Below are 27,944 nucleotides of genomic sequence, written 5' to 3' on the forward strand. Positions count from 1 at the left end.
GATGTTTCTAGCTCTCTATCTCTCTCCCTTCCTCTCTGAAAAAAAATAAATAAAATAGTATATATTTATAAAAAAACAAACAAATCATCAATCATGAGAGAGAATCATTGATCAGCTGCCTCCTGTAAGCTCACTACTGGGGACCAAGACCAAAACCCAGGCATGTGCCCTTGACCGGGATCAAACATGGGACCCTTCAGTCCGCAGGCTGACGCTCTGTCCACTGAGCAAAACCATCTAGGGCCAAGGCTTCAGCTTTTTAACCATACTCATCTGGAACCCAAAACCATGCAAAAATACCTTCAACTTCCTGGCTAACCTCTCCTTCCACGACAGTTGAGAAAAACTTGCTTTTTCCTATTTTCAGATCACCCCAAACTGGCTTTTGCCCCGGTGTTCCCTGGAAACTGTTCTCCCTGAGGTCACCAGTTGACTCCATGTAGCCTTTTCAGCAGATGCCAGAAGTCCTCATCCTACCTGCCTGCCTGGCCAGATTCTTGAAACCTTTTTCATCGCAGACCCTGTCCATGCTGTCTTTCTTCTCAGCCTCCCTTCCTGGCTCCTTCTCTCCCTGACTCTAAATATTAGAGTTGTTTCAGACCCAATGTTGGCTCTTCCTCTCTTCTGACTCTCTACTTTATCCACAATCTTACCCACTCCCATAGCTTTATGGATTACCTATATGTTCATGTCTCCTTTATCTCAACCCCAGATAGTGCACCCAAGCTCCAGGTCCATATCCCTTGATTATCACACACTAAACACATCCAAAATTGAAATCTTGAATTTTCTACCCAAAATTGGCCTCTTCCTCACTGTGTCCCATCTCAGTACATGGTACTCTATCCATCCATTTGCTCACCGAAATCCTTCATATCCATTGTCCATTTCCACTATACCATCCTAGCCCAGGCTTTCTTAATGATCTCTTAATGCTGTGTGGCCCTAGAACTAGACTAGGTTTTTCATCCTTCTACTAGCTCTGTGAAGACGAGGACTGTAGCTGTTAGGTTTATTAGAGTAGTCAGTGTTTTGTGCAGCTCTTGGCACATGTTAAGAGCTTGATAAATGTTTATAAATAAATAAATGCAATGATTATAGTTATATTAAAACTATGTATGTTAGAACTGGAAGGAAATGTGAATACTTTTAAACAACTGGTAAAATAGGATTTTAAAAAACTTTTCTTAAAATGTTTGGGCAGTAAAATACAGTTAAGATACATATGCATGCAGGGTAATATGTGATGTGACTATTATATATGCTGAGATTGTGGTGCAGCTATAAATGCTGGGTTGAAGAAGGCAGATGAGAGGTCAGCCGTTTGTTTGTTGAAGATGAGCTAGTTAGTGGGAATGATATGGGGTACATTACTGGCCTCAAGTCCCTGGAGATGGATGGACTTAGGTTCTTACAGGTTGGACTGTAAGAACTTGCCTTCTCCCAGCATCATTCTGTGGCCCAGAAACAGAATTCTTTGAAAATAGAAAGATGGAGTGGACCCCTGGCCTAAGATAGATTTAGCAAGCTTATTGCTAGTAGAGGACAAAAGACAGCAGAATCGTAGGCGGCCACACAGAAGGTCTGGGCGGAGATCAGAATATATGGAAGATGGACCCTCCCAGGTTGTCTGGGGTCAGAGCTCTTCAGCCTCGGGATAAGGTCTCCACTTTCCTGCTCCAGCTTCCACATACCTCGCCCACCTTCCCACCACTTCCCTTTTGTGTGCCTGGTACAAAGGGGCTCTCCATTGGCATATTCATTCCTTTAAGTTTCCTTTTCAGTAGGAGGACTGGCTGCCTTGTTTTTGTTAATTCATTGGGGGTAGGGGTGGGGGAGTTGCTTTAGAGGCAATTTCATGGTTTTATTTTTGTGACCCCTTGTGTACACACACCCACAGAATAGTCACCACTTCCAAATTTGGTCATATGTTTCACCACAAAGAAAATCTTAAATAATTTTAAAAGTAGATTTCACAGGCCACCTTCTTTAGCTATAAACTGATTTAGCAACCAGCAATAAGAAATACAGAGCTGACAACTGGAAAATCAATGTGCAACCTCTTATTTATTTATTTAAATACTCACCTGAGGATATGTTGTGTGTGTGTGTGTGTGTGTGTGTGTGTGTGTGTGTGTGTGTGTTTTAATGGTCTTAGAGACAGAGGAAGGGAGAGAGAGAAACATCAATATTGTCTCCCATGCACACCCGGTGGGGGATCAAACCCACAACCTGGGTATGTGCCTGGGAATTTATCCCCCAACCTCTTAATGTATGGGAAGATGCTCCAATCAACTGAGCCATCCTGCTAGGGAAAGGTACACTCCCTTAAACCCTTCTGGACCAAAGGGAAATAAATGAAAAACAAACAAACATGTGTTTGGATGGTAACACTTAATATCATAAAGATATAAATTCTCCTAAAATTAATTTATATATATTTAGTACAATTCCACTTCAGTATCTATTCCCTTTGGGCAAAATGATCTTAAATTATATGGAAGAATATTATCTAGGAAATGCTAAGAAAATTATGAAAATAAGGATAATAAATATACTTATCAAATAGTAAGTATGTTTAAAGTCACAGTAGTAAAAACTTGATGAATTGGAATAGAATTAGGTCACTAGATCACTGGAACAGAGCAGAGATCAGAAATAGATTCTAGCTATATGGTAATCTAATATATGACAAAAATGGTATTTCAGTTCAGCTGGGAAAGTGAGTTTTTTGTTTTGTTTTGTAAATGGTTGCAACATAGCTGACTAACCATCTGGCTAAAACTAAGGTTGGACCCTATCTCATACTATATATAAAAATAAACTCCATCTGGATCAAAGATATGTTTTTAAAAATAAAATAATAAAGGTGGTGAGACAGTTTTATATTCACCTATAAGCAAGGGTTTAGGAAGAGAAACAGTCCAAGAATTGAACATGTGATTCACAAAAGAGCAAACCTAATGGCCAATGAAACATCTTTCTTTACATTGGCAATCTGAGAAATTCTTCTATGCTGAATCAAAGGGTGAGCTCACTTAAGATTCTCCAATGGATGGAAATGAGACAAAGACAGTGATTTGGTTCCCGAGTCATCTTCTTCCTCCCACAGACTACAGTGACGTTAGTGGGAAGCGTCTCTCCAAGACACTCGGGGTGCGTGGTGAAGAACGTGGACACGGGCAGGGAGCTCTGCAAGGGTAAAAGTGCGCCAAATGAGACCTGCACCTGCAGCATCCCGACCACAGCCTCCTACAAAGGTAAGTGGGCATTTGGTGCCTTTTATTAGAAAGCGAAGAAGGCAAGAGAATCTCTTGAGATCAATGGCCCGGGAAGCAAGTTAAATGACAGAAATAGTTCAATGCTATAGACCTCTGCTCTACCACTTCCATGACTGCAGAACCCACTGTCAGATGTGACTGAGGACGACAGAGGACAGTAAGTTGGATAGGCAAGCGGAGTCAAGCCAGGGACCATTGGGCTGACCCAATTCAAATGGTTCAGAGAATTCAGACATCTGAAGAGTTGGGATGTCCTTGGTGAGAAGAGAGAATAGAGTGGCCAGTATTCTATTAACTTAAATTCCTTGCATTCATTCATTCATACAAGAAGTATTTATTGAACAACTAAAATGTGCCAGGTACTGTGCTAGGTGCTAGGAGATAAAAAAAAAAAAAAAAAGACTGACATGGTGTTTATAGCCTATTGGAGTAGAAATAAGTAAACAGCTTGTTACAGTGTAGTATGTAAGTACCATGGGAAGCACATGAAAAGGAAGCCTCACTGCACTTGGGGTGACAGAGGGGACAAGGAAAGCTTCCTAGAAGATGACTGGGTTTGAGCCAGACAAAGATGAGGAGGAAGAGTATTATTCTAAGCAGAGACCCACTAGTATATATAGAGAAAAAGCTTTGTTTAAGGAGCCAAAGAGGTTCTGTGTAGCTAAGGCAAATGGAGTAGGGACAGGTGAAAAGCAAAGTGATTAAAAAAAATGGACACCAAAGAAGGCACAAAGTGTCCAGGACAAAGTAGCCATTTTCAATCAGTGGATTTTGTTGTTGTTGCATGAATGAATGGGCTAGAGGAGGGAAGACTGAGTTCTGAAAGGTCAGATAGAAGGAAGGCTGTTGCAGTGGTCCAGGTGAGGTGGACAGTTAGAGCTGAGACTGAGGCAGATGAGAATGGAGAGAGGATAGATTCCAGAGATGGTGATGAGTACAGTTGACAGGCTAAGAACCCATGAGTTCCTACGGGTGAGAGAGAGACTGGAAGTAGAGTCAAGTTCCTGGTACAGTCTTCCTAGAAAGGGTGAGGTCATAATGGAACTGATGCTTGTGGTGAGAGCTGGTGCTGCCTAATTAACAACAACAACAAAAGGGGGCGGCCACGAGGTGGGAATTGAATGCACCAGCCAGAGAGCCAAGCTTAAATAGTGCCTCTCAGCTACTGGGCTCATGGTGACTGTGTCTGAATTGCTTGAAAAATTATGTCAGTATGCCACACTTCTTTGCCCATACTATACAGCCTTTGTGATGTCCTTCTAGTTAATTTTGCTTATTAAAATGAAGATCTTGCTCACTTGTAAAATATGCTTCTGAAGTTCTTTGAGATTACCTTGTAAAGCTAGCTGGTTGCTTTTAGAGCCTCCATCAATTGCACCCAACACTTTGCCAGCCTTTTTTTGAATGTCTTGCATATTCTGAGCAAGCAAACTTACTTTCTACCTCTTGCACTCAGCTAGCCAATGACCATTCAAACCCTTGCCCATGGCCTAGGGTAACCTCACCCCTTCCCCCAAATCCTGTTGCCCTCCTGCGTTGAAACACCGGGAGGTGGCTGGGGAGGGAAGGGGGGGAGGGGAGTGTTCCAAACAGCTTTGCTGGATTCTGCTCTCACTGTCCGGGTCACTTTAGCACCCCGTGTTCTCTCACAGGTGCTGATGGACCCCAGAACATTCAGGGTGTTTCCTTGACTGCTGTCATGGTTGTGTTTTTCACCTGAGCTGTTTTATCTCTCCATAATAACTGCAAATGCTTATTTATTTCCCTGTGATATCCCCAACAGTGATTTATGTACAGTTTTTACTCAGAAGAGTATGATTTTGGGGGTGTTTATCACTGGACATGAGGGGACTCCATCGACATGTATTTTCTCTGGGTGCCTCCTTGCTGAACGCCCACGTGTTTGTTCTCCTGACACTCAGCAAGTGTCTGCGCAAATGCTCTTGCTGAGAGGTCCAGCCAGCCGGCCAAGCATCCTGTCTCAGAACAAAGGATCTCCATCTCGCACAGGGCTGCTTTATGTGCGCAGACTTTTATGAGGCGCTCTGGCTTTCAGAATGAGTTTGGTTGCTCCAGAGAAGCCACTGAAAGTCAGGCTTCGCAGACTTTTGAAACCATGCACTGCTAAAATTTCAGTAAGAAAAGTAGTGGTGCCAATAAAATTAGGCCAGCTTCTTATTCTGTTAAGACTTTCATTAAAAAAAAAAATATGTATGTATATATATAGATATAGATAGATAGATAATAGATATAGATATAGATATAGATATCATCTACTATTGCCATTCACTTATCAAAGGAAAAAGATATTCAACCCAAAATGGGCTATCGTGGAAACATCAGGGTAGCACTGGTCCCTGTCACAGCAGGATGTGAAAGGCGCTCAGACCTGACTGGAGATGATCATTCTGTGGGGAGCATTCCAAACCACAGGTTCCAGCCATCCCCAGGCCTGCTAAGTCAGAATATCTAGGAGCGTGGCTCTGGAATCTGCATCTCCATCAGCTTCTCAAGTGATTCTGACAGCCAGTTGGGTGGGGAAGCATCTTGGACAGGGTACCATGTACATTAAAGAGGTACAGGAAACAGGACCGTTTTCTAACGCAGCTTTAGCACAGCGTTTATCTTCCTGACATTGTTATTTGGAGGTTTTTCTAACTAATGGGTAGGTTTTCAGAGGTTGGATAAGAAAGGCTGCATCATAGATTTGGCAACAGTTGAGTCCAAGGTCACAGCAGCCCCCGGGAGCCAGGCTTTAGAGTTTGTTCGGTAAACGTTGAGGTGCGGGATCTTCTGAAGTACAGGCTTTCCCCACGCACATTCTGATTCTCATGTTCTAGGCACTTCCTGCTCAGTGACTTGTTTTATTCTCATGCCGTGGCCAATTACAAGTTGAGATACTGATCCCGGGGAGAGTAAGAGATGTAAATGGGCTGGAAAATGGCTTTTTCCTAGTGATTATCCACGGGAGGCCCGCACGCGGGGTGGGCCCGGGTCTGTTCGGAGCCTGTGCTGAGCGCTCTGGCTGCCTGGCGAGAATGGCCCATGGGGAAGAACCCCATACCGATGGAAATGTGAGCCAGCAGCTGGCACAGCCGCCGCCCTCACATACAAAGGAGGCAAAAATATTTATGTTTTGCATGTACTGCTTTGCTTGACTCCACGGTAAATGACTTTCTTTCCCCCTTTGCTCCAGATGTTTTAGTTGTCGACGTGACGTTCTCCTTCGGCTCTTGGCATTTATCAAAAAGATTCAACTTTACCAACTGCTCGTCATTCAGACAGTAAGATTTTATTTGAAATCTAAATATCCTCTCATTAGCTGTAATTTATTTGTTTGCGTTACCCCTCAACTTCGTAAAGAACTCTTTTGTGGAGTAGAAGTTCCCGAAGTGCCTTTTGGAGCAGGGGCCTAATGGGATCTGGGAAGGCCCTGAGCCAGGGAGCGGCTGAGGAGCGCACAGCTGTGCGGGAGGGTTCCCGCCAAGGGGGACCCAGTGATGGCCTTGAAGTAAGAGCAGTCGAAGGGGTGCTGCCAGCTTCCCCCTGATCAGAATGGCTTTGGGAACTTGAGTCCAGAGAGAGAGTGTGAGCGTGACGTAAGGGGAAGTCCCACTCCAGGAGAAGGAACAGACAAAGTCTGTTTCATCATAGAACATGTTAAACCATTAACCACAGCAAACAGTGTGGTGGTTACCAGAGGGAAGAGGGTGGGAAAGGATAAGTAGGATGAAGGGGGTCAAATAGATGAGGACAGAGGGAAACTAGACTTCGGGTGATGAGCACACAGTGCAATATACAGTTGATTATCATAAAACTGTACACTTGAAACTTACATAATGTTCTTAACCAATGTCTCCCCAATAAATTTAATTTAATAAAGAATGCTAATTCTGCCCCCACCTTTTTTTTTAAAAAATGTGTTTTTATTCATTTTTTTAGAGAAAGAGGAAGGGAAGAGGGAGAGGGAGATAGAAACATCAATGAGAGAGAAACATTGATCCACTGGCTCCTACACATCCCCCACTGGGGATCAAGCCTGCAACCCCTGGCATGTGCCCTGATCAAGAATCAAACTCATGACCTCTAGCTTCATGGGTTGAAGCTCAAGCATTGAGCCGTACCGGCTGGGTTGATTTTTTTTTTTTTTTTTTTTTTTTTTTTTTTAACACATTTGGCCCTGTTGAGCTACACAATCCCCTGAGTTAGGGCCATGCCTCACTCCTAGCTTCTAAAGCAGAGAGGACAGAGGAAATTTGTTTCTCAGATTCCTGATTTTCCAGTTGGGAGATGGGGTGGAGGTTCCCATGGAAACAATGGGAAGCTCTATTATTAGTGATTCTATAGTTCATTCAGTGGATTGATTGACCAGCTGTGTGAGTACCAAATGTGAGCCTCTTTGGCCTGGCCTGGGAACCATTGTTTCTTTAAGGAAAATGAATTCAAATTTGAAGCTGAGTTGGGAGGCCGCTCTACAGCTATTAGGACAGAGGCACCAGGAATTTATCTTTACCCTTGCAGGACTGAGTTCAGTTATCTCTAATAAACAGAATGAATTTAGAAGGGAAAAAAAAAGCCAAACTTAATACAGAAAGCCTCAGAAGTCCATGAAAATAGGAAAAAAGGGGGAGAGTTAAATAGAATTTTATGGCTCAAAGAGAGCTGAAACATAAAGCAGTTCTCCACCCTTGTGTGGAGGCCAGACAAAGCAGTGACTTGCCTCATGTCCCACAGCCAGCGATTAACAACCAGACCTCGGACCCACAGCTCCCAGAGGGCAAGGCCCTTTCCCTGAGGAAAGTGGAGTGCCACAGTCAGTGCCACAGTCAGTCCTGGGGCATAGGATGGGCATGCAAATCCAGACTCGCCCTAGCGCACTCAGATAAACACCGAGTCTGGGTCTTCTCCCACTGAAGCTCAGAATGCTCTGGCATTTCTTGAAGAACATAGAAAACGTGAATGGTGTCCCCTTTCCCTGTGCTCGTCCTCTCACTGTCCCTGGCTGGGCCTTCCTGGGGCCTCCTGTTTCCAGAACAACCTCTATTTGTCTGTTTGTTGTTCTCTAACTCTGATTATCCTGCAAGTGCTTTGCAGGCCCTCCCCTATTATCCATGCATGATAGGCTATTTGATTAGTAGACACAATTCTTCCTCAATTTAATTAAAAAGCAAACACTGGCATCCCATTCCCTCTGGGCAGTTGGTGTTGTTACTGCTGAGGTGGGCAGGGTGAGGGTGGGAGGGAATGGGCAGTTGGTGTTGTTACTGCTGAGGTGGGCAGGGTGAGGTGGGCAGAGGGGAATGTACCTGAGGATAGACAAAGAGCAGTAGATTCAGAAACAGATTCAGTGGGTTCCTGTTATCTACCTGTGCAGCAGGTGACCTGGCTTTAGGTTTCCATGGTAACCCTCCTGTCGTTGTGAAGATAGTCAATCAGCCAGAGAGCCCGGGAGCAGGTCCACCAAGTCAGTGCCCTGGCCCCAGCCCCAAAGAACTGTCCTCTCTGCGCTACCCTGGGCTCATCAGTCTGTCTAGGGTTTTTGTTTTTTTTCTTCTTTTAAATGCTCGCATGCCACATCACAGAGGGAAATTCTAGGATATGAAGACTTTCCTAAAAATGTAGGAATTAAATTGGTTTTCTGTGTGGCCAGATGCCCAGCGTGTATTGGAACTGGCTGTGCTTGGTGTAAAAGTGAGAGAAAGTGTATCCACCCCTTCACAGCTTGCAGCCCTTCTGATTACTACAGGAACCAGGTAAAGTGACATTTTTGGTATTTCAAGGTTTAACCAAAAATAAATATTGGTAACCACCCCGCCTGTCTTTTGTGTTTCTTTTAAACTCTGAACGTCCCTCCTATTTGGATGTTGAAGGATGTGCTTCATTTCAGGAACCTTGTCAAGCTGCTGTTGAGAAGCCGGCACCATCCAAGACAGCAGGAGGCGGCGGGTTCGAGGGGATTAAGACGAACAGAACCACCCGGGGCGGGCAGGTCAGGCTCTGTTTGTCTGTTGATAATGGGAAAATCCCCCTTTAAGTGACCATAACAACTACTACTTTGGGTTCCTTTTATAAAATTCCCTTTTTTACTTTATACCAAAATTCCCCTTTTCACCTTTGGTTTTAAACCAAGTTTCATTTAATTGGCTCAGTACATCAAGATGGCACATTCACATAAAAGAAATTAAAATTCTGTAACTGTGAAAAATGTTGTTCTGGGAGGAGTAAAATTTTAAAGGTGATGTTGTGGCTCACGTGGGGAGAGTTAGGAGGAAGTAAGACACACAGCACTGAGGGGATTTCAGTTCAAACCACATATTATGATCGCATTTCTGGGGATTTCGTGCAAGGGAGAGCATGCAAAGTATGCACACTAAACACATTCCAATTGCTTTTCTTACTTTGTAGAGACAATCTAACTAGTAGTTAGCAACTCCAAAACAAAGAGTTATTTCTATATAATGTATCTATCTTTCTTTCCACTTCTCAAAAAATGGTTATCTTCATTGGAAATTCCTCTTATTCACCAAGATCAACTAATAGACATATTTGAAAAGAGAGGAGGTGGCAATGTAAGCATTTTCAGGCAGACCCTGGGGCTGTGCTTCGAGAACAGAGAAGTGCTGACTTCCTTCAGTGGACAAAAGTTAATTGAGCATCTACTATGTGGTAAAAAACAAAAGGGCAAATTTTTATTCTCATTAACCTTGGGGTCTAGTAGGAGCAAATAGAACAACTTTTTTTTTTTTTCCTGAAGGCTCAGTTTTCTATTCCAAGACTAATCTGTGGTTTTGATTTATCCAATTGCTGCTCTTTAAGGTCAAGTGCCAATATAAATAAGTAGCACATTTTTACTCACTACCAAAAAGTTGACAGTAACTTTAGGTAAATTAAGTAACAGTTAACGGGAATGGGAATCAAAATGGATTATGAAGTTAATTAAAGGCATTACAAAAGCTTGATGTGCCAATATTTCAGACTTTAAAAGTCTTTGAGGTCTTAATAATTGATGGGCTTGTTAAGCAAGGGACCTTTCTCTTCCCATTGATTTATAAAATAAGGCATAGTTACAGGACTTGGGATCAAGGAGGCAGTGACTTTTCTAAAAAATTAAACTTATCATCTTTTGTTGTTTCAGTTTTTTAAATGTTGGTGAAATACACATAGAAGAAAATTGACCATCTCTACCATCTTTTATAAGTGTACACTATTGTGTAACAATCACCACCATCCATTGCCAGGACATATTTCATCTTGCAAAATTGAAACTCTATATGAATTAAACAATAACTCCCCATTTTGCCTTCTACTCAGACCCACCATTCTACTTTCTGTCTCTGAGATAGATTACCCTAGGTGCCTTATATAAGTGGGACCATGCAAGATTTGTCTTTTTGTGACTGGTTTGTTTCACTTAACATAATGTCCTCAAAGTTCATGCATTTTTGTAGCATGTTCAGAATTTCTTTCCTTCTAAAGACTGAATAATATTCCATCATGTGGATAGACCACATTTTCTTTCTCCATTCATCTGTTGATGGGCATATGGGTTACTTCCATCTTTTTGGTATGTTGTTTGTGTTTTTGATTGTTGTAGGAGTTTCTCATATATTGAAGACTAGAGGCCCGGTGCATGAAATTCATGCATGAGGGCAGGAGGGTGTCCCTCAGCCCAGCTTGCATCTCTTCAATCTGGGACCCCTCAATCTGCTGGATCCAAACTCCTCGCCTGCCTGTCTTCCTGATTGCCCCTAAATGCTTCTGTCTGCCAGCCTGATCACCCCCTAACCACTCCCGTGCCATCCTGATTGATGTCTAACTGCTCCCCTGCCAGCCTTGTTTGCCTCCAACTTCCCTTCTCTGCAGCCTGGTCACCCCTAATGGCCCTCCCCTGCAGGGTTGATTGCCTCCAACTGCCCTTCCTTGCAGGCCTGGTCCCTCTCAACTGCCCTCCCTTGCAGGCCTGGAGCCTTCCAACTGCCCTCCCCTGCTGGCCATCTTGTGGTGGCCATCTTGTGTCCACATAGGGGCAGGATGTTTGACCACATGGGGGCAGCCATGTTGTGTGTTGGAGTGATGGTCAATCTGCATATTACTCTTATTAGATAGGATAGAGGCCTGATGCACAGGTGAGGACCAGCTGGTTTGCCCTGAAGGGTATTCCGGATCAGGGTGGGGGGTTCCCTTGGGGCTTAGGGCGGCCTGGGCAAGGGGGTTGTGGTGGTTTGCAGGCTGGCCATGCCCCACAGGGACCCAAGCAGAGGCCCTGGTATCTGGAATTTATTTACCTTCTACAATTGAAACTTTGTAGCCTGGAGCGGAGCCAAGCCTCCTGCTCACTCTGTAGCTGCCATTATTTCTGTTTGGATTTCTTTACCTTCTATAATTGAAACTTTGTATCCTTGAGTGGAGGCTTGGCCCGCCAGAGTGTGTGGAAAGCTTGGCTTCCTCTGTTGCTGGGGAAACCCAAGCCTCCCTTCTGGTAGCCATCTTGTTTGGGCTTATTTGCATACTCACTCTGATTGGTTGGTGGGCATGGCTGGTGGATGTAGCATAGTGATAGTTAATTTGCCCCAAACTATTGCTCTTTTTTTAGGTAGGATATCAATCCCCTGTCAGATACGTGATTTGCAAATATTTTTTCACATTCTGTAGGTTGCCTTTTCATTCTTTTGGCTATGTCTTTTGCACAGAAGTTTTTAATGTAATGATAAAGTCCAGTTTTCAGATTTTTATTTTGTTGCCTGTGCTTTGGATAGTGTACCCAAGAAATCATTGCAAAATCTAGTTTTCATACACTTTTTCTCCACATTTTCTTTTATGAATTTCATAGTTTTAATTCTTAGACTTAAGGCTTTGATCCATTTTGAGTTAATTTTAGTAAATGGTATTAGGAAAGGGCCCAGCTACCTTCTTTTGCAGGTGGATATCCAGTTTTCCCAGCACCATTTGTTGAAAAGACTGTTCGTTTCCCACTGAATAGTCTTGCCTCCCTGTTGAAACAATTTGCCTATATATGTGAGGATTTATTTCTGGATCTAGTCCATTGGACTGTATGTCTATCTTTATAACCAAAACATTGCTTTGGTTACTGTAACTTTCTGATGTTTTAAGACCAGAAAGTGTGAGTCCTGCCACTTTGTTCTTTTTCAAAAATTGATTTGGAAAAATAATTCAACTGTTTTTGGAGATAATTGTAGATTCACATATAGTTATAAGAAAACAATACAGAGAGATCTCACATATCTTTTACCCAGTTTCCTCCAATAGTAATGAGCATCTTGTAAAACTATAGCACAACCTCACAAGTAGGATATTGACAGTGACAACAGTCAAGACACAAAGCAGCCCTGTCACCTCATGTTGCCCATCTGTAGCCATATGTACTTCCCTCCACCCTCACACTCCCCATCTCTGACTCAGAACCACTGATCTGTGCCCTGTTTCTATGATTTTATTGTATCATAAATGGAATCTTCTGGGCTAGGCATTTTTAACTCAATGTTACTCTCTGGAAATTCATCTAAATTCCTTTATGTATCAATAGTTTGGTACTTTTCATTGTTGAGTAATGGTCCAGACAGTGCCTTTTTAAATTTCTTTTATTTTAAAGGGGGAAAACTAGTCACTGACTCATGGTTTCTTGTACTATCTTCCTGTATACATTGACCTTTGATGCTGTGTGGTTAAAAGAACTGGACTCACTAGAGAGCAGGAGGAGACTAAAGATCAATATAGCCCAGACTCATCATCAGTGCTTCTCCATGGGTGCTTCTTAGTTTGGAGAGAGGCAATTTGTTGATACTGAAATGTGTTGTCTTTAAATATATGACTCAGCACAGAATCTCAATTTTGGTTGATAGAGAACAGAGTATTCCTGTCACAGGAAGAATTTCTCATGTTCCATGAGACACTGCTGTCTTTCACTATCGTGTGGAATGGGAAAATTCAGACTTCTGATTTGAGTCCCCGTGTTGGCCTGAACACTCTCTTCCCAGAAGAAAAGCTATCGAGAACTTTCTCTCAAGGCATCTTCCCACATCACCTATCTACTGCGCGCTCAGCACTGTGCCAGGCACTGGGGACTTGCGATGTGACTGGTGCAGACACAGTCTTAAGCTTCATGATGCTGAGCTTGGGTTGGTTCTTCCTACAGGTATTTATGGAGCACCTGTTAGGTGCCATTTCACTGAGCTCCATGGATGCAATGAGGAGGACACGAATGAATCAGGCACCTCTCTTGCTGTCAGGCTCATGAATCTCATACTTGAATACATAAGTAAGAGTACAAGATAAGAACTGTTAGCAGGGATGGGGAAAGTATACAAACCCAGAGACTTTCTCTGTGCCTCAGGCCTTATCTTAGTCATCCCTGTTTATGTAAACCCAGTGCCTGGCAGTTAAACACACTTAATCGGTGCGGTTGGTTAAGACTTTGATGGATGGATAGATTCATTGACAGAGATGGCATTTCAGCTGACCTTTGAGAGACAAGAAGCATCCAAAAGGAGTGGGTATTCTAAGCAGAGGGACTGGTGTAAGCAAAAGCATAGTGGGGGTGCCAGAAAATTCTGGAGTACTCATTCTAGGAAACCCAAAGTGATTCAATCTGGCTGGAGCAGAAGGCTGCAGGAAAATATGGGACATGGGTTTGGCACGCCCCTGGAGCCTGCAACTACAGGGCCTTACAGCCAGGCCTAGGAGTTTTCACTTTGTTCTTCAAATGCATCAAAATGCTACTGAGACTTATTTTAGTCTTATATGCCCATAGTTCTGATTTATGAGATCTTTTTTTAGCATATGAAGTTGCTCATCCCAGGACATGGTACTTAGGAGATAGGGTTTCTGGTTCAATCCCAGTTTGGGCCTTTTTTTCTTGTACAGATTTATGACCTATGACCTATCACAGTAATCTGACCTAAGGACAAGTGCTGTCATTTGCCAGGGACTGGACTAAGGAAAAGCAGGGAAACAGACTCAAAACCCAGTGTCTGACCTTTGGCTGAGAAGTGCTTTCAGAGAGGTTGGCCCTGTCACCCCGCCCCAACCTCTTTCCCTTCCTTTCTGAATAATCGTCTATCTGGTGCCTCTTCCTGCTGAGGGAAGAGTGGCTGCTCTCTTTCCTGTTCTCAAGGAAGGTTGTGAAGATCTGTGATAATGATGTTGTTCTAATATTTGTTGTTCTTGACGATATGCTTATCGCCAAAACCAAAGTGCAGAAATAAACCATACACCGCCATGTCTCCTCAAGAGGAATTTACATTCAAACTATTCCTCTCTTTCTCCCCCTCCATCACTTTTGAATATGCATTTTAATTTCTCATAGGCGATAAGGACCTTGCCTTTAAAAGTGAAATTAACTTTAATATGTACCTTGTTGAGATAAGGGGGCTCAACACTGTACTGCGTGCTGTGGCATTCACTGCCAATTTTTCATTCATTCACTCATGCATTCAAAATATGTTTATTGAACACCTACTTGTGCTAGTCAGGCAGGCAGAGTGTGTGGCCTCAGGGAGCTTGCATTGTAGAACTTACAATATTTGGGAGAAAGTGAGATTCATTTCAGGCAGCAGGTGTGTGTGCATAAGAGAAAAGGATGTAGGCAGGAATGTCAGAATGTACTGCCCTGAGTAGTGATAGCTGATGCTAGTGGAGCCTATGCTATATCTGCAGCTCCGAGCATCTCTTAATGTCAGCCTCCGATGGACCAATTTTGCCTGTCTTATAGACCAGGACATTTTACAGGGGGTGAGTAGGAGGTAAATGACAGGCAAGAGACTTGAATCTAGGCAGTCTAAAGAGCAGATCCCACAGTTTTGGCCACTACTCTACGTTGTATGACCTTAGATGAAAATAAGCAATGTTAAACTGAGTAGTATTGATGACAAAAATCAACCTGGGAGGGAGGAAACTAATACTAGCTGCTCTTGGCATTTGGCTGCCAAGCCTGCCCCATCTGTGCCGCAGACGGTGGGACAAAGACCTCCAGCCTGCGCAGGTGTGAGGCGGGCCGTTAGTATCTAGCCTCCGGTGGAGATGGGTAGGTTGGGGTGTCAGAGTGATGGAATCAGACCCAGACAAAGCTGTCATCTTCTCCAAGACAGAAGGGAAACTGAGGCCCTTAGGAGAGTGGAGCAGCAAGAGTCTCGTGCCAAAGTGAAACCCAGCAGAAGGTGGATCTTGAGTGGCTGGGTCAATCTTCAACCAAGGGTCTCTGATGGACAGGGAGAGCTGTCCTCCCTGGTCATGGAGTCCTGGTTGGCCAGTCGGATCGGCCAGTCCAGTTCTGAGACACCACTTCAGGAGGTCTCAGTGACAAAGGGTAGCAGCTCTATGGAGTGGCCTTGGCAGCCCCACCCCGCGCCATGGCAGCCTCACCTTAGAGTCCCCACGTCAGAGAAGTGAGCCTTGATCTCTCAGCACGGAGCTGGGGTCCATCATCTTCTCCTTGGAGGTCACAGGTTTATCCTCAGTCAGCATTTTAGCTCTTGCCTGTTCCAGGGACAAACTGGAAATTACATCTCAAGTTCCTGAGGTCTGTACCAGGGGCCCAAGCAGCAAATAGATAATCCATTTGATCCATTTAGCTCTCTAACTTTTCTTTGGTGGGATTGTATTTTGCTATTTTCTTCCCATCTCTCACCTTTTACACTTTAGCATCTCAACTGCTGGTTGCCACTCGTCTCAATCTGTACGTTTCATTAATATATTACTTCTGTCCTGCTCAGTCATTAATAAAGACGTTAAATAATTCTGAACCAAATCCTCACCCCTGTAGAGCCCTACAGGACACTTTCCTTTAATTAGTTACACTACCTTTCATCTCTCTAAGGTCCTTTGGTTTCAGATTTCCAGCTGGGTTTGAATCCACGTGACTTTCATCCAGTCCTGTTTGAACTAATTTCATGAGGGAAAATCTGAGAGTCATTTTACTGAATGTTGATTCAGGCCCAGGCCTACAGAGAGCTTTGCTATATTCAGATTCTTTTTAACAGATTAATAGAGAACAAGTTGGCCTTAATAAACTGAGCCTTCCCAATGTACCTCTTTCCAATATTCTTTTCAATCCTAGCAGTACCCTCTCCATTAATGTCATGGCAGTTTGAATTGTGTTGACGTCAGACTTCATAAAAGGTACACTTTCTGTCGAGAGTAATCCTCTTAGACCTTTTCAAAGATGACTATTTCTCAGTGGTGTTCTATTTCCAATAACTTAAATGACTTTGTTTTTTTTAAAACTACAACTCCTTGGGCAATTGACTAGTTAACCCATTTCTGATGTGTTTTCTTGTACAAAACGGAGTGATTTAAGCAACCAGAGCTCATACTGTTTTATTACATAATTTACATTTGGGCAGCCATTTAAAAATAACTCTTAAGTCTTTCAGATGTAACTGACTGGGAGTAGGCTATTCTGAAGCTAATTGCTGGACACCACAGGGCAATGAGGGTTACATTCTAAGTTATTTTGACTTGATGTGGAAATCCTTGGACATAGGATGGGGAGGAATATTCCTATAGAAATTGTCTTTGTATCAAGCTAGATTATGTTTTTAAGTTACCCAAATCCTTCTATGTACAAGCTTGTGGGGCCCACTACTTCATGTCAGATGGTGAATAAACTCTTGATTAAAATACAAAAATCAACCTAAAATACTAAGTGTGTGGAACAGTTGTGGGGAGATAATTCTTTGCTTTTAGTCTATACTGGATTTTAGAAATCTTTATCAGTAAAAATAGAAAATGTTATATTTCTAAGAATTGTTGCAGTTGAATAGCACAGCCATGTAGCTACCCAAGGGGTGTGTGTGTGTGTGTGTGTGTGTATGTGTGTGTACCTGCACTATTTATTTAATAAGGTCCTCTTGGTAGCTCTTTGACTCACTTATTAAGATTAGGAGAGATTCTCCAAGCAAACAAAGAACAACTAATCTGACCCTCTTTGAAAACAGAGTGGAGGCATCTGCTTTCATGAGATAGTCCAGAGCTGGATTCCATCCTAGAAGCCAGTGGAAACTTCTCCAAACAATAAGGTTTCAAATGAAATCCTTTTGAAGTGGCAGGGCTTCTCTCCTCGGGGGCGAATAAAAAGAAGGAAATGTGGCTGGTCCTCTTGATAGTGTTTATTGAGCCATTTAAGCAACAAAATATAACCCCCTCCAAGCCTCATGTACATTCGTTATAAGGCTTTCTTCACCCTCTATTCAGAGGAGAGAAGTAGCATTTGCTTGAATAGACATCAACAGTATAAATATAAGAAGCAGAAAGGGCTATCTATTGTAGAAAGGACCCTGGGAATCGTATTTGGCTTGGATGTAAATATGAGTCTACATTGATATTCACATAAAACAAATACATGGTTTCTCTTGATCCCCTAGGAAGACAGTGGACTCCTCTAGTGTAGGAGTCAGCAAACTTTTCTATAAAGAGCCAGACAATAAATATTTTAGGCTTTGTGAGCTATGAGGTTTCTATTGTAATGCTTAAAGTCTGCCACCTTAGTGTGAAAGTAGCCACCATGCTCTGGCCAGTGTGATTCAGTGGTTAGAGTGCCAGCCCGAAGGATTGTGAGTTCAATTACCAGTCAAAGGCACGTAACTGGGTTGCAAGTTTGATCCCAACCCCTGTGTGCAGTTGGTCTCCCTCGCTCGCTCGCTCTCGCTCTCTCTCCCCCTTTCTCTCTATCTCTTCCTCCCCCTCCCTCCCTTCCTTCCATTTTCTAAAAAAACAATGGGAAAAATATCCTCAGGTGAGGATTAACATCAACAGAAACAAAGGCAAAAAGAAAGTGCACAAATGAGTGGGTGTGCCTATATTCCAAAAAACACTTTCTTTATGGACAGTGAAATTTCAATTTCATGTATTGTCACATGTCATGTATTATTACTTTTTTTTTGTGACAAATTTTCATGGGCCATAAAGAAACAAGCCATAGGGTGGATCTGGCTGCTACAGACAAATCCAGTAGTTTGCCAGCTCTTGACCTAATGCGCACATTATGTGCCCCCACAGCACCTAGCGCTATTCCTGGGATGCTCTAGTGTTCGGTAAATACTTCTTCACTTGGCTGTCACGATGTCAGAGCAAAGAGTAAGCCTTTTCTATACAACACACACTTGACATTTGCAAGGGATTTATCTTTAAGTCTCTGCTAATCCCTCCATTCCAAGGACCACTCTTGCAGATAATTTCCCCCATAAAATGCACTCAAGTATAACAGAATAATTAAAGTGACCCTTTCAGGCCCTCCATGATTCTATAAATATGGGGCTAAAGTCCTTTACCAGGCGATCAAAATAAACTCTGCCACCGAAATCAATTCTCTGTCACATTACATCATTGCTGTAATGACATTAACGATGGATTTACCTCCATCGGAAAAAACAATCCATAATGATGATGAGTGATGGTGATCCCTCTACCATATAGCACCTGTGTTTGCCAAGTGGCAGAATGATCAAGCATCCCTTTCAGTGGGATGGCCCAGCCCAGCAGCCCAACAAGGCCATCCTGGTGAGTGTCACACACAAAGGAGCTGAGAATACGAGGCTGCCTCAAGAAGCAGATGATAGGCAGGTGTTGGATGTGACTGAAACTTTCCCAGCAAAGGAAGATCCTTCCTCCTAAACTTCATCCTCCAAGTGGATACACTCAGTGTTTAAGACTTGACCAAATTCCACATGACTATGCATTTCTGGACCTACAGGTTGTTTTCAGATATCAAGAGTGCGAGTCACTCACGCTAAAGATCTGTTGTACTTTGTATTGGCCAGAATCTTAGAACCTCCTGTCTATAATAGTTTTAGTCACCCCATTATAGGAAATTACAGACTTGCCAGTAATGCTCTACAGAAGCACCACAAAATGATCACAATGATAGATGGCAGCATCTATAGGAGAAAAGTAAGAAATCGGAATTGTTTTAGCTTTGAAAAGGAAAATGATTCTTAGCATGAAAAAGATCTTTTTTTTTCATTTATTTTTTTTAATATATTTTTATTGGTTTCAGAGAGGAAGGGAAAGGCAGAGAGATAGAAACATCAGAGAGAGAATCATTGGTCGACTGCCTCCTGCATGCCCCCTACTGGGGATGGAACCCGAAATTGAACCATTCACTCTATCCACTGAGCCAAACCAGTAGGGCTTTTTTTTTTTTTTTTTTTTTTTTTTTAAGGAAATTTGATTAGACATTGCAAATGAAGAAGTAAGGTGCATAATGCAGGGCCGGTATCAGGTTTCCAAGGGAAACTTACTTGATGCAGAAAGGCCTGATAAAGCTTGCAATGGGTATCAAGGAGGAAATGGTGATATCTGCAAACTGTGAAGAAGCAGTGGTTGGCCACATGGGTTAGGCATCCAACTACTTGATATTAGGTGACTGACCAGGTTTCTCCCTACAGTATACTTCTTGATTCAAATAGCCTATCTGAAATAACAAATAAACAAACAACAACAAAAAACAGGAACCGCTTTCTTGGGAATTAAAGTTATCTAAAATGGCATTTATCCTAACTAATGATGAGTCTGTTATTGGCCCCTGAGCAGTGGACTCCTTGTCTCTTTTTTCATTTTGTTACATTCTGAGCCTCCAGGGGCCGGACGGCGGCTGGCATTTTTGAGACTCTCATGCTATTTCACTCTTCAGACAGAATGTCAGGCTCTTCAACTGTATTTTCAACTGTCTTATGAGACAAAGACTAATTGGTTTGACCTCATGCTGTCGCATGTTGAGAGACATGAATCTTCAGTGCTCTTCCTTGAATTCATTGATTTCATTAAACACTGTCTGCTCGTGTTTGCAAAATGTCGTAATTTTCCAGTGATTTCTTCGAACTGCAGTGCAAAAACAGATTTTTTTTTTTTTTTTTGGGGAGCAATGCCATTTCTTAGCTTTGATCTAGTGTTTTACTCTTTTATTTCCAATAGGTCTTCTCTGTTAAGTCCATTGAGCCACAGAAAATATCAACCTTAGGGAAAAGTAACGTGATAGTCACAGGAGCAAACTTCACCCGGGCATCTGATAACATCGTCATGATTCTGAAAGGAACCAGTACTTGTGATAAGGATGTGTGAGTTCAAATATTAGTAATTTTTTCTCAATAATGTGGTGAAATGCTAAAACTTATGCCAAATATAATTATTATGTAGCCAAATTATTTCCATGTGCCAGAGTGGACCAATGACTCTGAATATTTGATATAAAATATGTTTAATAGAATAATTTATACATTACATTTGAAGTTAATTGTGAAAGAATCTGTCCCATGCTACCCCCCAAAATCTCAGTACACAACAATTTCAGGATGTTGTCTCTTTTGGGTCTTGATTTGTTTTCATTAAACAAAACCAAGTATTTTGAACATCAAATACCATTTTGAAGATGATCCACTTAGAAAAAAACAGTGGAGTACCTCATATTTTTAAATGTATTTTTATTGATTTCAGAGAAGAAGGGAGAAATTTAAACATCAGTGATGAGAGAGGATCATTGATTGGCTGCCTCCTGTAAGCCCCCTACTCAGGATTGAGCCCAAAACCTGGGCATGTGCCTTGATCCAGAATCAAACTGTGATTTCCTGGTTGAGTCAACTATTAAGCCATACCAACTGAGCTGTACCTCCAATTGTGATGGCAAAATAATAGCAAAAGAAGAAATTTTCTGATCTACTTTATTTTTTATAGCCTTCTCATTTTTGGATTGATTTCAGGCCCAAATAATACCTAAATAGAATGTAAATTAGTATTTTTTTAAAAAAGAAAGAAAAAGAAATACCCCTATCCAAAAAGTAACTGGTCAGTATAACACGTGAACATCATTATTTCTATGACTTCTTTTCCCCTAATTCATCCTTCCAATGAAACTTTTGAGAGGAAACATTTCAGTGTCTCACTGACAGTCTTATACCAATGCTACACTCCCCCCTCAAAAAAGAGATGTGATAATATTGAATAGTATGATAGATAATTTGAGTTTTGTGCTTGTTAGCTTTTGTAAGTTTGGGCTAATTTGAGATAAAAGACGTTGCCGTCTACATGAAGTATAATACTGAGCTCTTCCCCATCATGGGAATGCATTGACGGCAATCTGCTGAAGCGTGGTGTTTTGGTTTTTAACTACTAAAACAGATTTGTACAGCGTTCCAATCTGCCACACTTATTTACTGATTTTCTGTTTTAATTCATTTGCCACATATAGCTGCCATCCCCTTTCCCTCCTCAAAGTAAATTTGGGATGTCTGTCACCTTTTGGGAAAAGCTGCTCACCGATGGCTTTCCTTGTTCTGCTACTTACCAGAATTATCCAGCTCATGTTAGTGGCTGATCTGCACGCCATGGGTATTTTTGTGCCATTTATCCTGGCTAAACACCTTGTTGCAAAAGCTTGTCATTTCGTACAACAAAATCCCAGTGTGTTCACTGGGAAGTAAGTCATTTTTCAGAGCTTTACCCTGTTCCTGACTCTTTATGCTCTCATTTCAATTCCGAATGTGTCTTGAGATACTGCAGTTATTAAATTCAATGAGTCAGAGACCTTTCTGCATGTAGCATTTCACTAACCACATTTGTGTGGTGAACCCAAGTTCACAAGCAGTAAACATAATGCCCAGTTAATCCTACATCTGAATTCATGTTGTAATCTCAAACTCTTTCAATATAGTATTTTTTTAAAGCCTAATTACTCTAAAAGAGAAAGATATGAGAATGGTAGTGGAACAACCTACATTCCCACCTCTTTCTAAAACTTGTAAAGAAGTTTGAATTTTTTAATTATCAGTTATTCTATGAAGAGTTTCCAAGAACTAGAATGAAAGTCTGAGGAGGTGTAAGTACAAACTGACCCGTGTGTTTTTTGATGTTGCCTTACTGTTTGAATCCATTATTACAGCTTAAAAGATCTGTGCATGAAAGTTAATTATCATGCACATGTCCTTTGTAATAATAAATTCTCCTTTAGCAAAATTACACTGAGTATTGTTCAGATACACCCAGTCCTAATGACAGTGCTTTAGATGCCTATTGCAGACACGACGCACCGAGGAAGCTGTGGGTTTCAGGGGGCATGTTGTAGAAGGCTTTGCTTTGACTCCTGAAGGGTGGCAAGGGCACACCCTGCAGGTGCCAGGCACACCAGGAGAGTCCAGCTAATTTCCGGTCTGGAGCAAGTTGGTAGGCAGCTTGGCTCTGATGCTTGCTGGATTCTGAGCCCCCTGGGCCTCGGGTGGACTTCAGTCCTGGGCTCAGTGCTCTCTGTACAGCAGAATTACCCCCTCTCTGCCCAGGGTTGAGTTCTACCCTCAGAGCTCAACTGGGACTTTTCTCTCTCTCTCTCTCTCTCTCTCTCTCTCTCTCTCTCTCTCTCTCTCTCTCTCTCTCTCTCTCTCTCTCTCTTTTTTTTTTTTTTTTAGCTTTCCATTAAGGACATTTCCAAACATACACAAGAGAGAAGAGTGTATGAAGCTCTCTGTACCCATCCACCAGCTTCAGAACTTACCAACATTTGCCAATCTTGTTTCATCCATCTCCTCCACATTTTTGGAGGGAAAGGAAGAAACAGTCAGAATTTTTCAAAGCATATCCCAGACACCATATCCTTTCACTCATAAATATTTCAGTATGTATCTCTGACAGATTAGGATAGTGCCATGGTTGTACTCAACAAAATTAACGACAATTCCTTAATATAACTTAATACCCAGTCATGTTCTACTTTCTATTGGCTGCTTCTTCCCTCATTTCCAAGAGAAATGCAAATAAAAAAAAACACATAAAAATGCACAAAAGAGCCCTGGCCAGTGTTGCTCAGTGATTAGTGTCAGCCTGAGCACCAAAGGGTTACAGGTTCAATTCCTGGTCAAGGCACATACCTTAGTTGCGGGTTTGCTCTCTGCCCTCCCCTTGCCCCCACTGTCAGGGCATATGGCATATGCAGGAGGCAACCAATCAATGTGCCTCTCTTACATTGATGTCTCTCTCTCTCTCTCTCTATATATATATATATATATAGATGTGTGTACCAGATGATTATATATATATATATGTGCGTGTGTTATATGTATGTGTGTGTGTGTGTGTGTGTATATATATATATATATATGAAATCTCCCTCTGCCTCCCCCCCCCCACACACACACACACACACTTTCGTCCCTTCCACTGTTTCTGAAAAAGCAATGGAAAAAATATCCTCAGGTGAGGATTCACAAACCTCATTTCACGAAAGAAAGAGGAACCCTGCCTGGGATAACACCCCAACAGGAGAGGTGCCCTGATTAATCAGCAGTTGCCTGCAGCTGTCTGCTAGTCATGAACTGTTGTTGGTAAGCAGTTGGGCTATCTGTTTCATATGAGTTCTGTTTCTACCCTTTCCTAGAGTGCGGGTGAGCCACGTGCTAAATGACACCCATATGAAATTCTCTCTGCCATCAAGCCGCAAAGAAATGAAGGATGTGTGTATCCAGTTCGATGGCGGGAACTGCTCTTCTGTGGGGTCCTTGTCTTACATTGCTCTGCCACGCTGTTCCCTCATCTATCCTGCTACCACCTGGATCAGGTATTTTCCAGGTTCAGATTTTTCTCTCATTGTGGTTAAAAAGTGGTGCATAAAGTTCATGAATTTTATTCAATTTCATATAGGAATCATCTGGTACAGACACGTACCCTTCTTCACTCTGTCTCATTTTTACCATAACACAAAGCTTTTTCCTTCTTACATCCTTTGTTTTAAAACCTTTAGAGTAAGCTGTTTTGAATCATTGGAGGAAGTATTGGGAGCTATCTAAATCATAAGCAGTATATAATTTCAAGGATTTTCCCTACATGAGAGATGGAAATTCTGAAATAAACCTTTCCAGATGAGTCCAAAAAAAAAAAAATTATTTCACTAGTTGAATTTGAATTCACATTTAGGTTTTGGAAAATAACCTTAAAATAGTTTCTTCACCTACCACAGCATGAAGCTTACTTTCAAAGTACTGTCTAGGTGAAACTACAGATGAAGCTTTAAAAAGAAAAAAGAAAAAAATATCAACTTTGAATATTCTTATTTAAGATTAATGAGAGGTGGACACATTAGGCTGCTAGGGCTTCCATAGCAAAGTGCCACAAACTGGGTGGCTTCAATAACAGATATTTATGTCATCAAACTTCTGGAGGCTAGTCCTCCAAGATCAAGGTGCTATCGGGTTGGTTTCTTCTGAGGCCTCTCTACTTGGCTCACAGAGAGCCTTCTCCTCCCTGTGTCCTCACATGGTCTCCCCCTGTGCCTGTCTGTGTCCTAACCTCCTCTTTTTATAAGAACACCAGCATATTGGACTTGGGCCTACCCCAATGGCCTCCTTTAACCTTGATGGCCTATTTAAAGACCCTGTCTCCAGAAGCAGTCACCTTCTGAGGCACTAGGGATGAGGGCTTCAATAGTTCCACCCATAACAGCGACGTGAGGAAAACTGACGTTTCCAGACAAAGGCCCAAGCATGCCAGTCCCTGCTCTGGGTCTAATTCCTTCCTATGAATAAAAGCGCCCATTGGTGTGCGGCACTATCCACATGCCTGCTGTGTTATAGCTATTGACTCAGTTCATACTCACAAGCAGAAAGGTTCTACTCTGAGTGGCCTCTTTTGCAGATGAGGAAGCTGAGGCATGGAGTGTTGCCCGGGATCCCGGGGTGCTATGCTGTAAGACGCTAGTGTTCCGCTTTGCCATAAAATAAGAGGCTTCTTGCTTTCCGGTCACCTGTGACATTCTGTGTCTCTCGGTGACTCCTAGGCAAGAACACGGCTCTGCAGTGCGGCCGTGGGCCAAGCTTGGTTTGGTTTCTAGTAACGGCGACAGGCTGGCATGAGGCCAGCTGGGCCCTTGGTCCTTGTGGCGGGAAAGTTCAGGGCTTGATGTCTTTCTTCTGCCCTACACAATTAGCCTGCTGGTGCCCACGTCCTGGGCTTGTCGTCATGGGCCCAGCTGACATACCAAGCTCCTGTCCCCTGGAATGAGTGTCTAGTGACCTACACGAATGAGGGTGTGAGGGCAGCCAGAGCTGGGAACAGCTGTTTATTTCACATCTAATGACCACTTTGCTGATATGCGATTATGTGCTAAGAATATATGAACTCATTCAGCTTGGTTTGAGGGAGATAGAATGTAGCTATTATTTATATGCTTTGCTGCCACTTATAATTTTACCTTGTCCAAAGAGTTTTCTGTCTCCCTAAATAAATATAATTGGTAGGTAAGGAGTTTGATTTTGAAAATTGTTAGATTGAAGAATCTTCATATAGATTAAGCAGCAATCAAACAACATTCTGTTCAGTGAAACCTTTGCAAGATACAGCTGATGATCTGATTATATGTGGCAACATGACACAACAAACTCAAAATTCCATGAAAGGATTTGGGAATTTCCTACAAATTATAGCAGGATCTGACGTGATTTTTTTTATGTATGTATCTTAAAAATTATGACTTTGTAGCCAGGATCTTTAAAAAGACTTCTAAAAATTGTCTTGCATTTGAAATTAAGATTTGTTCATTTGCTCTCAAATCTAACTGAGTTTCATGGTAAGTGTGAATAAATTGGTAGCTTTGTTCATAAACACAAAGGCCTGTGTGTTTACTATGAAACTCTTATTGTTGCTTTTTATTTTCTTGCAGTGGTGGTCAAAATATAACCATCATGGGCAGAAATTTTGATGTAATTGACAACTTAATCATTTCACATGAGTTGAAAGGAAACATAAATGTAAGTCTTCGGCTGCTTTGTAATAGTTATTTTCAAGGATGCTTTTGCTTTTATAACACCAAAATATGTTGGGGGATATAGTTTATGTCTGTGCCTTGTGACATTATATGCTCTTACCTGTTGTATGATATATGCCGTCAGTGCTGTAAAGGAAATAATAAGACCTTATACCTGTGCTGATATTTCAAGCTGAGGCACAGAGGGAAGGAATGAACGTGGTATGACAGGACCTGCCATTTCCTCCGTGTATGACTTGTGGCGAGTCACTAATGAGGCAGTGTTTATGATACGTGTGAAAACGCTGTGAGAGTGGGGAAGGCGTGATGTAAAGGAAAAGGGCATTTCTGTGGCGAGCAGGGGTGTTGATCGCACAGAGAGCTGCGGTTCAGCAAGTCAGTGACCTCTAAAGTCCCAGAGGTCGTAGCACAAACTTCTCTCGCCATTGTCTCTTTGACCCGACCTGATCCCTTCCTTCTGACCTCACCTCCTCTTGCCTTTCATCTCTCCACATAGCGGTCTGGTGTCCACCCCTCCCTCAGTCCTCACACCACAGGAATCACAGAGGGGCCTCATCACAGGAAGCGATGGGTTTCTGATACAGGTTGGGGTTTCTGAGTGCAGGTCTAAGCTCCTCCCAAATGCTCTCCTCCCCCTCTCTTTCCTTTTTTGTCCTCGTAGATGTGGCGGCTAGAGGCTCCCTGGGGCCCAGCGTGACCACTTCCCCGAGCACTTGAGCCCTCACAGGCCCGGCCCAGTGTGGTATAATTCCTGGTTCAATTGCTCCTGCAGGAGGTCTTCCTAAGTCGTCCTCACAGCCTTCTCACACATATGACCATGACTGTCTACTGACGTGCTTCAGAGCCAGTTCCTGAACAGAACATGTTGTATCTGATTCCAGACCATGTCCCCATGATGTGATCACACCCCACTGACTTGTTTGCATAGGTTGACCCTTTGGCCAGAGGCCTGGCCTGAGTGTGTGAGTGGACTTGCTCTCCCTCCCAGCGCTGTTCCTAGATCAAGTAGAACTTACTGTGTACCTACTGTGGGCAAAACATTTTGATGGGTGCAGGGGAAAAAGTAAACAAGATGGTCACATGGCCTTCATGAAGGGAAATAGCCAATCCCTGCTGGCATTGAAGTTGAAAGCATGGGTGTCCTCAGATTCTAGGCCTCTGATTCCTGGCCCGCTCAGAAACCCTGTAAGTCCAAGGGGGCACTGTGTGTTTCCACAGGAGGGGGAGTCAGTGGGGAGGGATTATGAATGCGAGTGGAGTGGGCTGGGTAGGTGGTGACAGGAAGGCCAGGTCAGGTGCAGAGGGCGAGGACAGGTCACTCCCAGGCCTGCGGTGGGAACGGGTCAGCTGGCACCCAGAGGGCGGGGCGGGAATGAGCGAGAGGGCCGGCAGGAAAGCTGCTGGCTGGCCGGAGTATCTGACAGAGTTTGCCCTCAATTCTCGAGGCGGTGGGGAGAATTGGGGGTCTTTGAGCAGGGAGCAGTGTAAGTAGAGGTGCCTTTAGGATTGCTTTGGCAGTGGTGCGTGGGAGAGGCGGTGACTGATAAAGACAAGGAGACCGATGAGAGTGCTCATGCCAAGTGCAGGTGTGTTTGAGGTGTGGGCGGGTCCGGTGACTCTGCTGTCCGTTGGGCTGTTCTCAAGGGGGCAGGACTGGATGGCCGGGCAGAGTGAGGAGCCGGAGATGATTGTCCTCTTCGCAGAGCAAAGCTGCCGTAAGAGGGAGAATGGCACAGCATCATGGGAGTGAGAACGCCGAGGAAGCAGAGAGGAGCGCCTGGGGTGGAAGCTTGCACAGTAGCTCCATTTTAAGGAGTGAAAGGAAATAAAAGATGGCCAGTGAAGTTGGCCAAGCAGTTGCTTGGAAACAAAGAGAGAGAGAGAGAGAGACAGAGAGAGAGAGAGAGAGA

General features: G+C 42.9%; 1 protein-coding gene across 4 annotated transcripts in view; it reads left to right on the plus strand.

Moving 5' to 3' along the window:
* Positions 1–27,944, plus strand: part of PLXNC1 (plexin C1) — a 163,328-nt gene that overhangs the window by 74,711 nt on the left and 60,673 nt on the right. For all 4 annotated transcript variants that reach the window (XM_036455663.2, XM_045588341.1, XM_036455662.2 and 1 more), the window contains 7 exons: positions 3,113–3,260; positions 6,478–6,565; positions 8,932–9,034; positions 9,169–9,270; positions 20,208–20,350; positions 23,653–23,832; positions 25,930–26,017. In XM_036455663.2, coding sequence (XP_036311556.1) covers positions 3,113–3,260; positions 6,478–6,565; positions 8,932–9,034; positions 9,169–9,270; positions 20,208–20,350; positions 23,653–23,832; positions 25,930–26,017 — 852 coding nt within the window. The remainder of the gene's footprint in view (positions 1–3,112; positions 3,261–6,477; positions 6,566–8,931; positions 9,035–9,168; positions 9,271–20,207; positions 20,351–23,652; positions 23,833–25,929; positions 26,018–27,944) is intronic.

The sequence above is a fragment of the Pipistrellus kuhlii genome, unplaced genomic scaffold (genome assembly GCF_014108245.1).
Source record: "Pipistrellus kuhlii isolate mPipKuh1 unplaced genomic scaffold, mPipKuh1.p scaffold_m20_p_3, whole genome shotgun sequence".
Lineage (NCBI taxonomy): Eukaryota > Metazoa > Chordata > Mammalia > Chiroptera > Vespertilionidae > Pipistrellus > Pipistrellus kuhlii.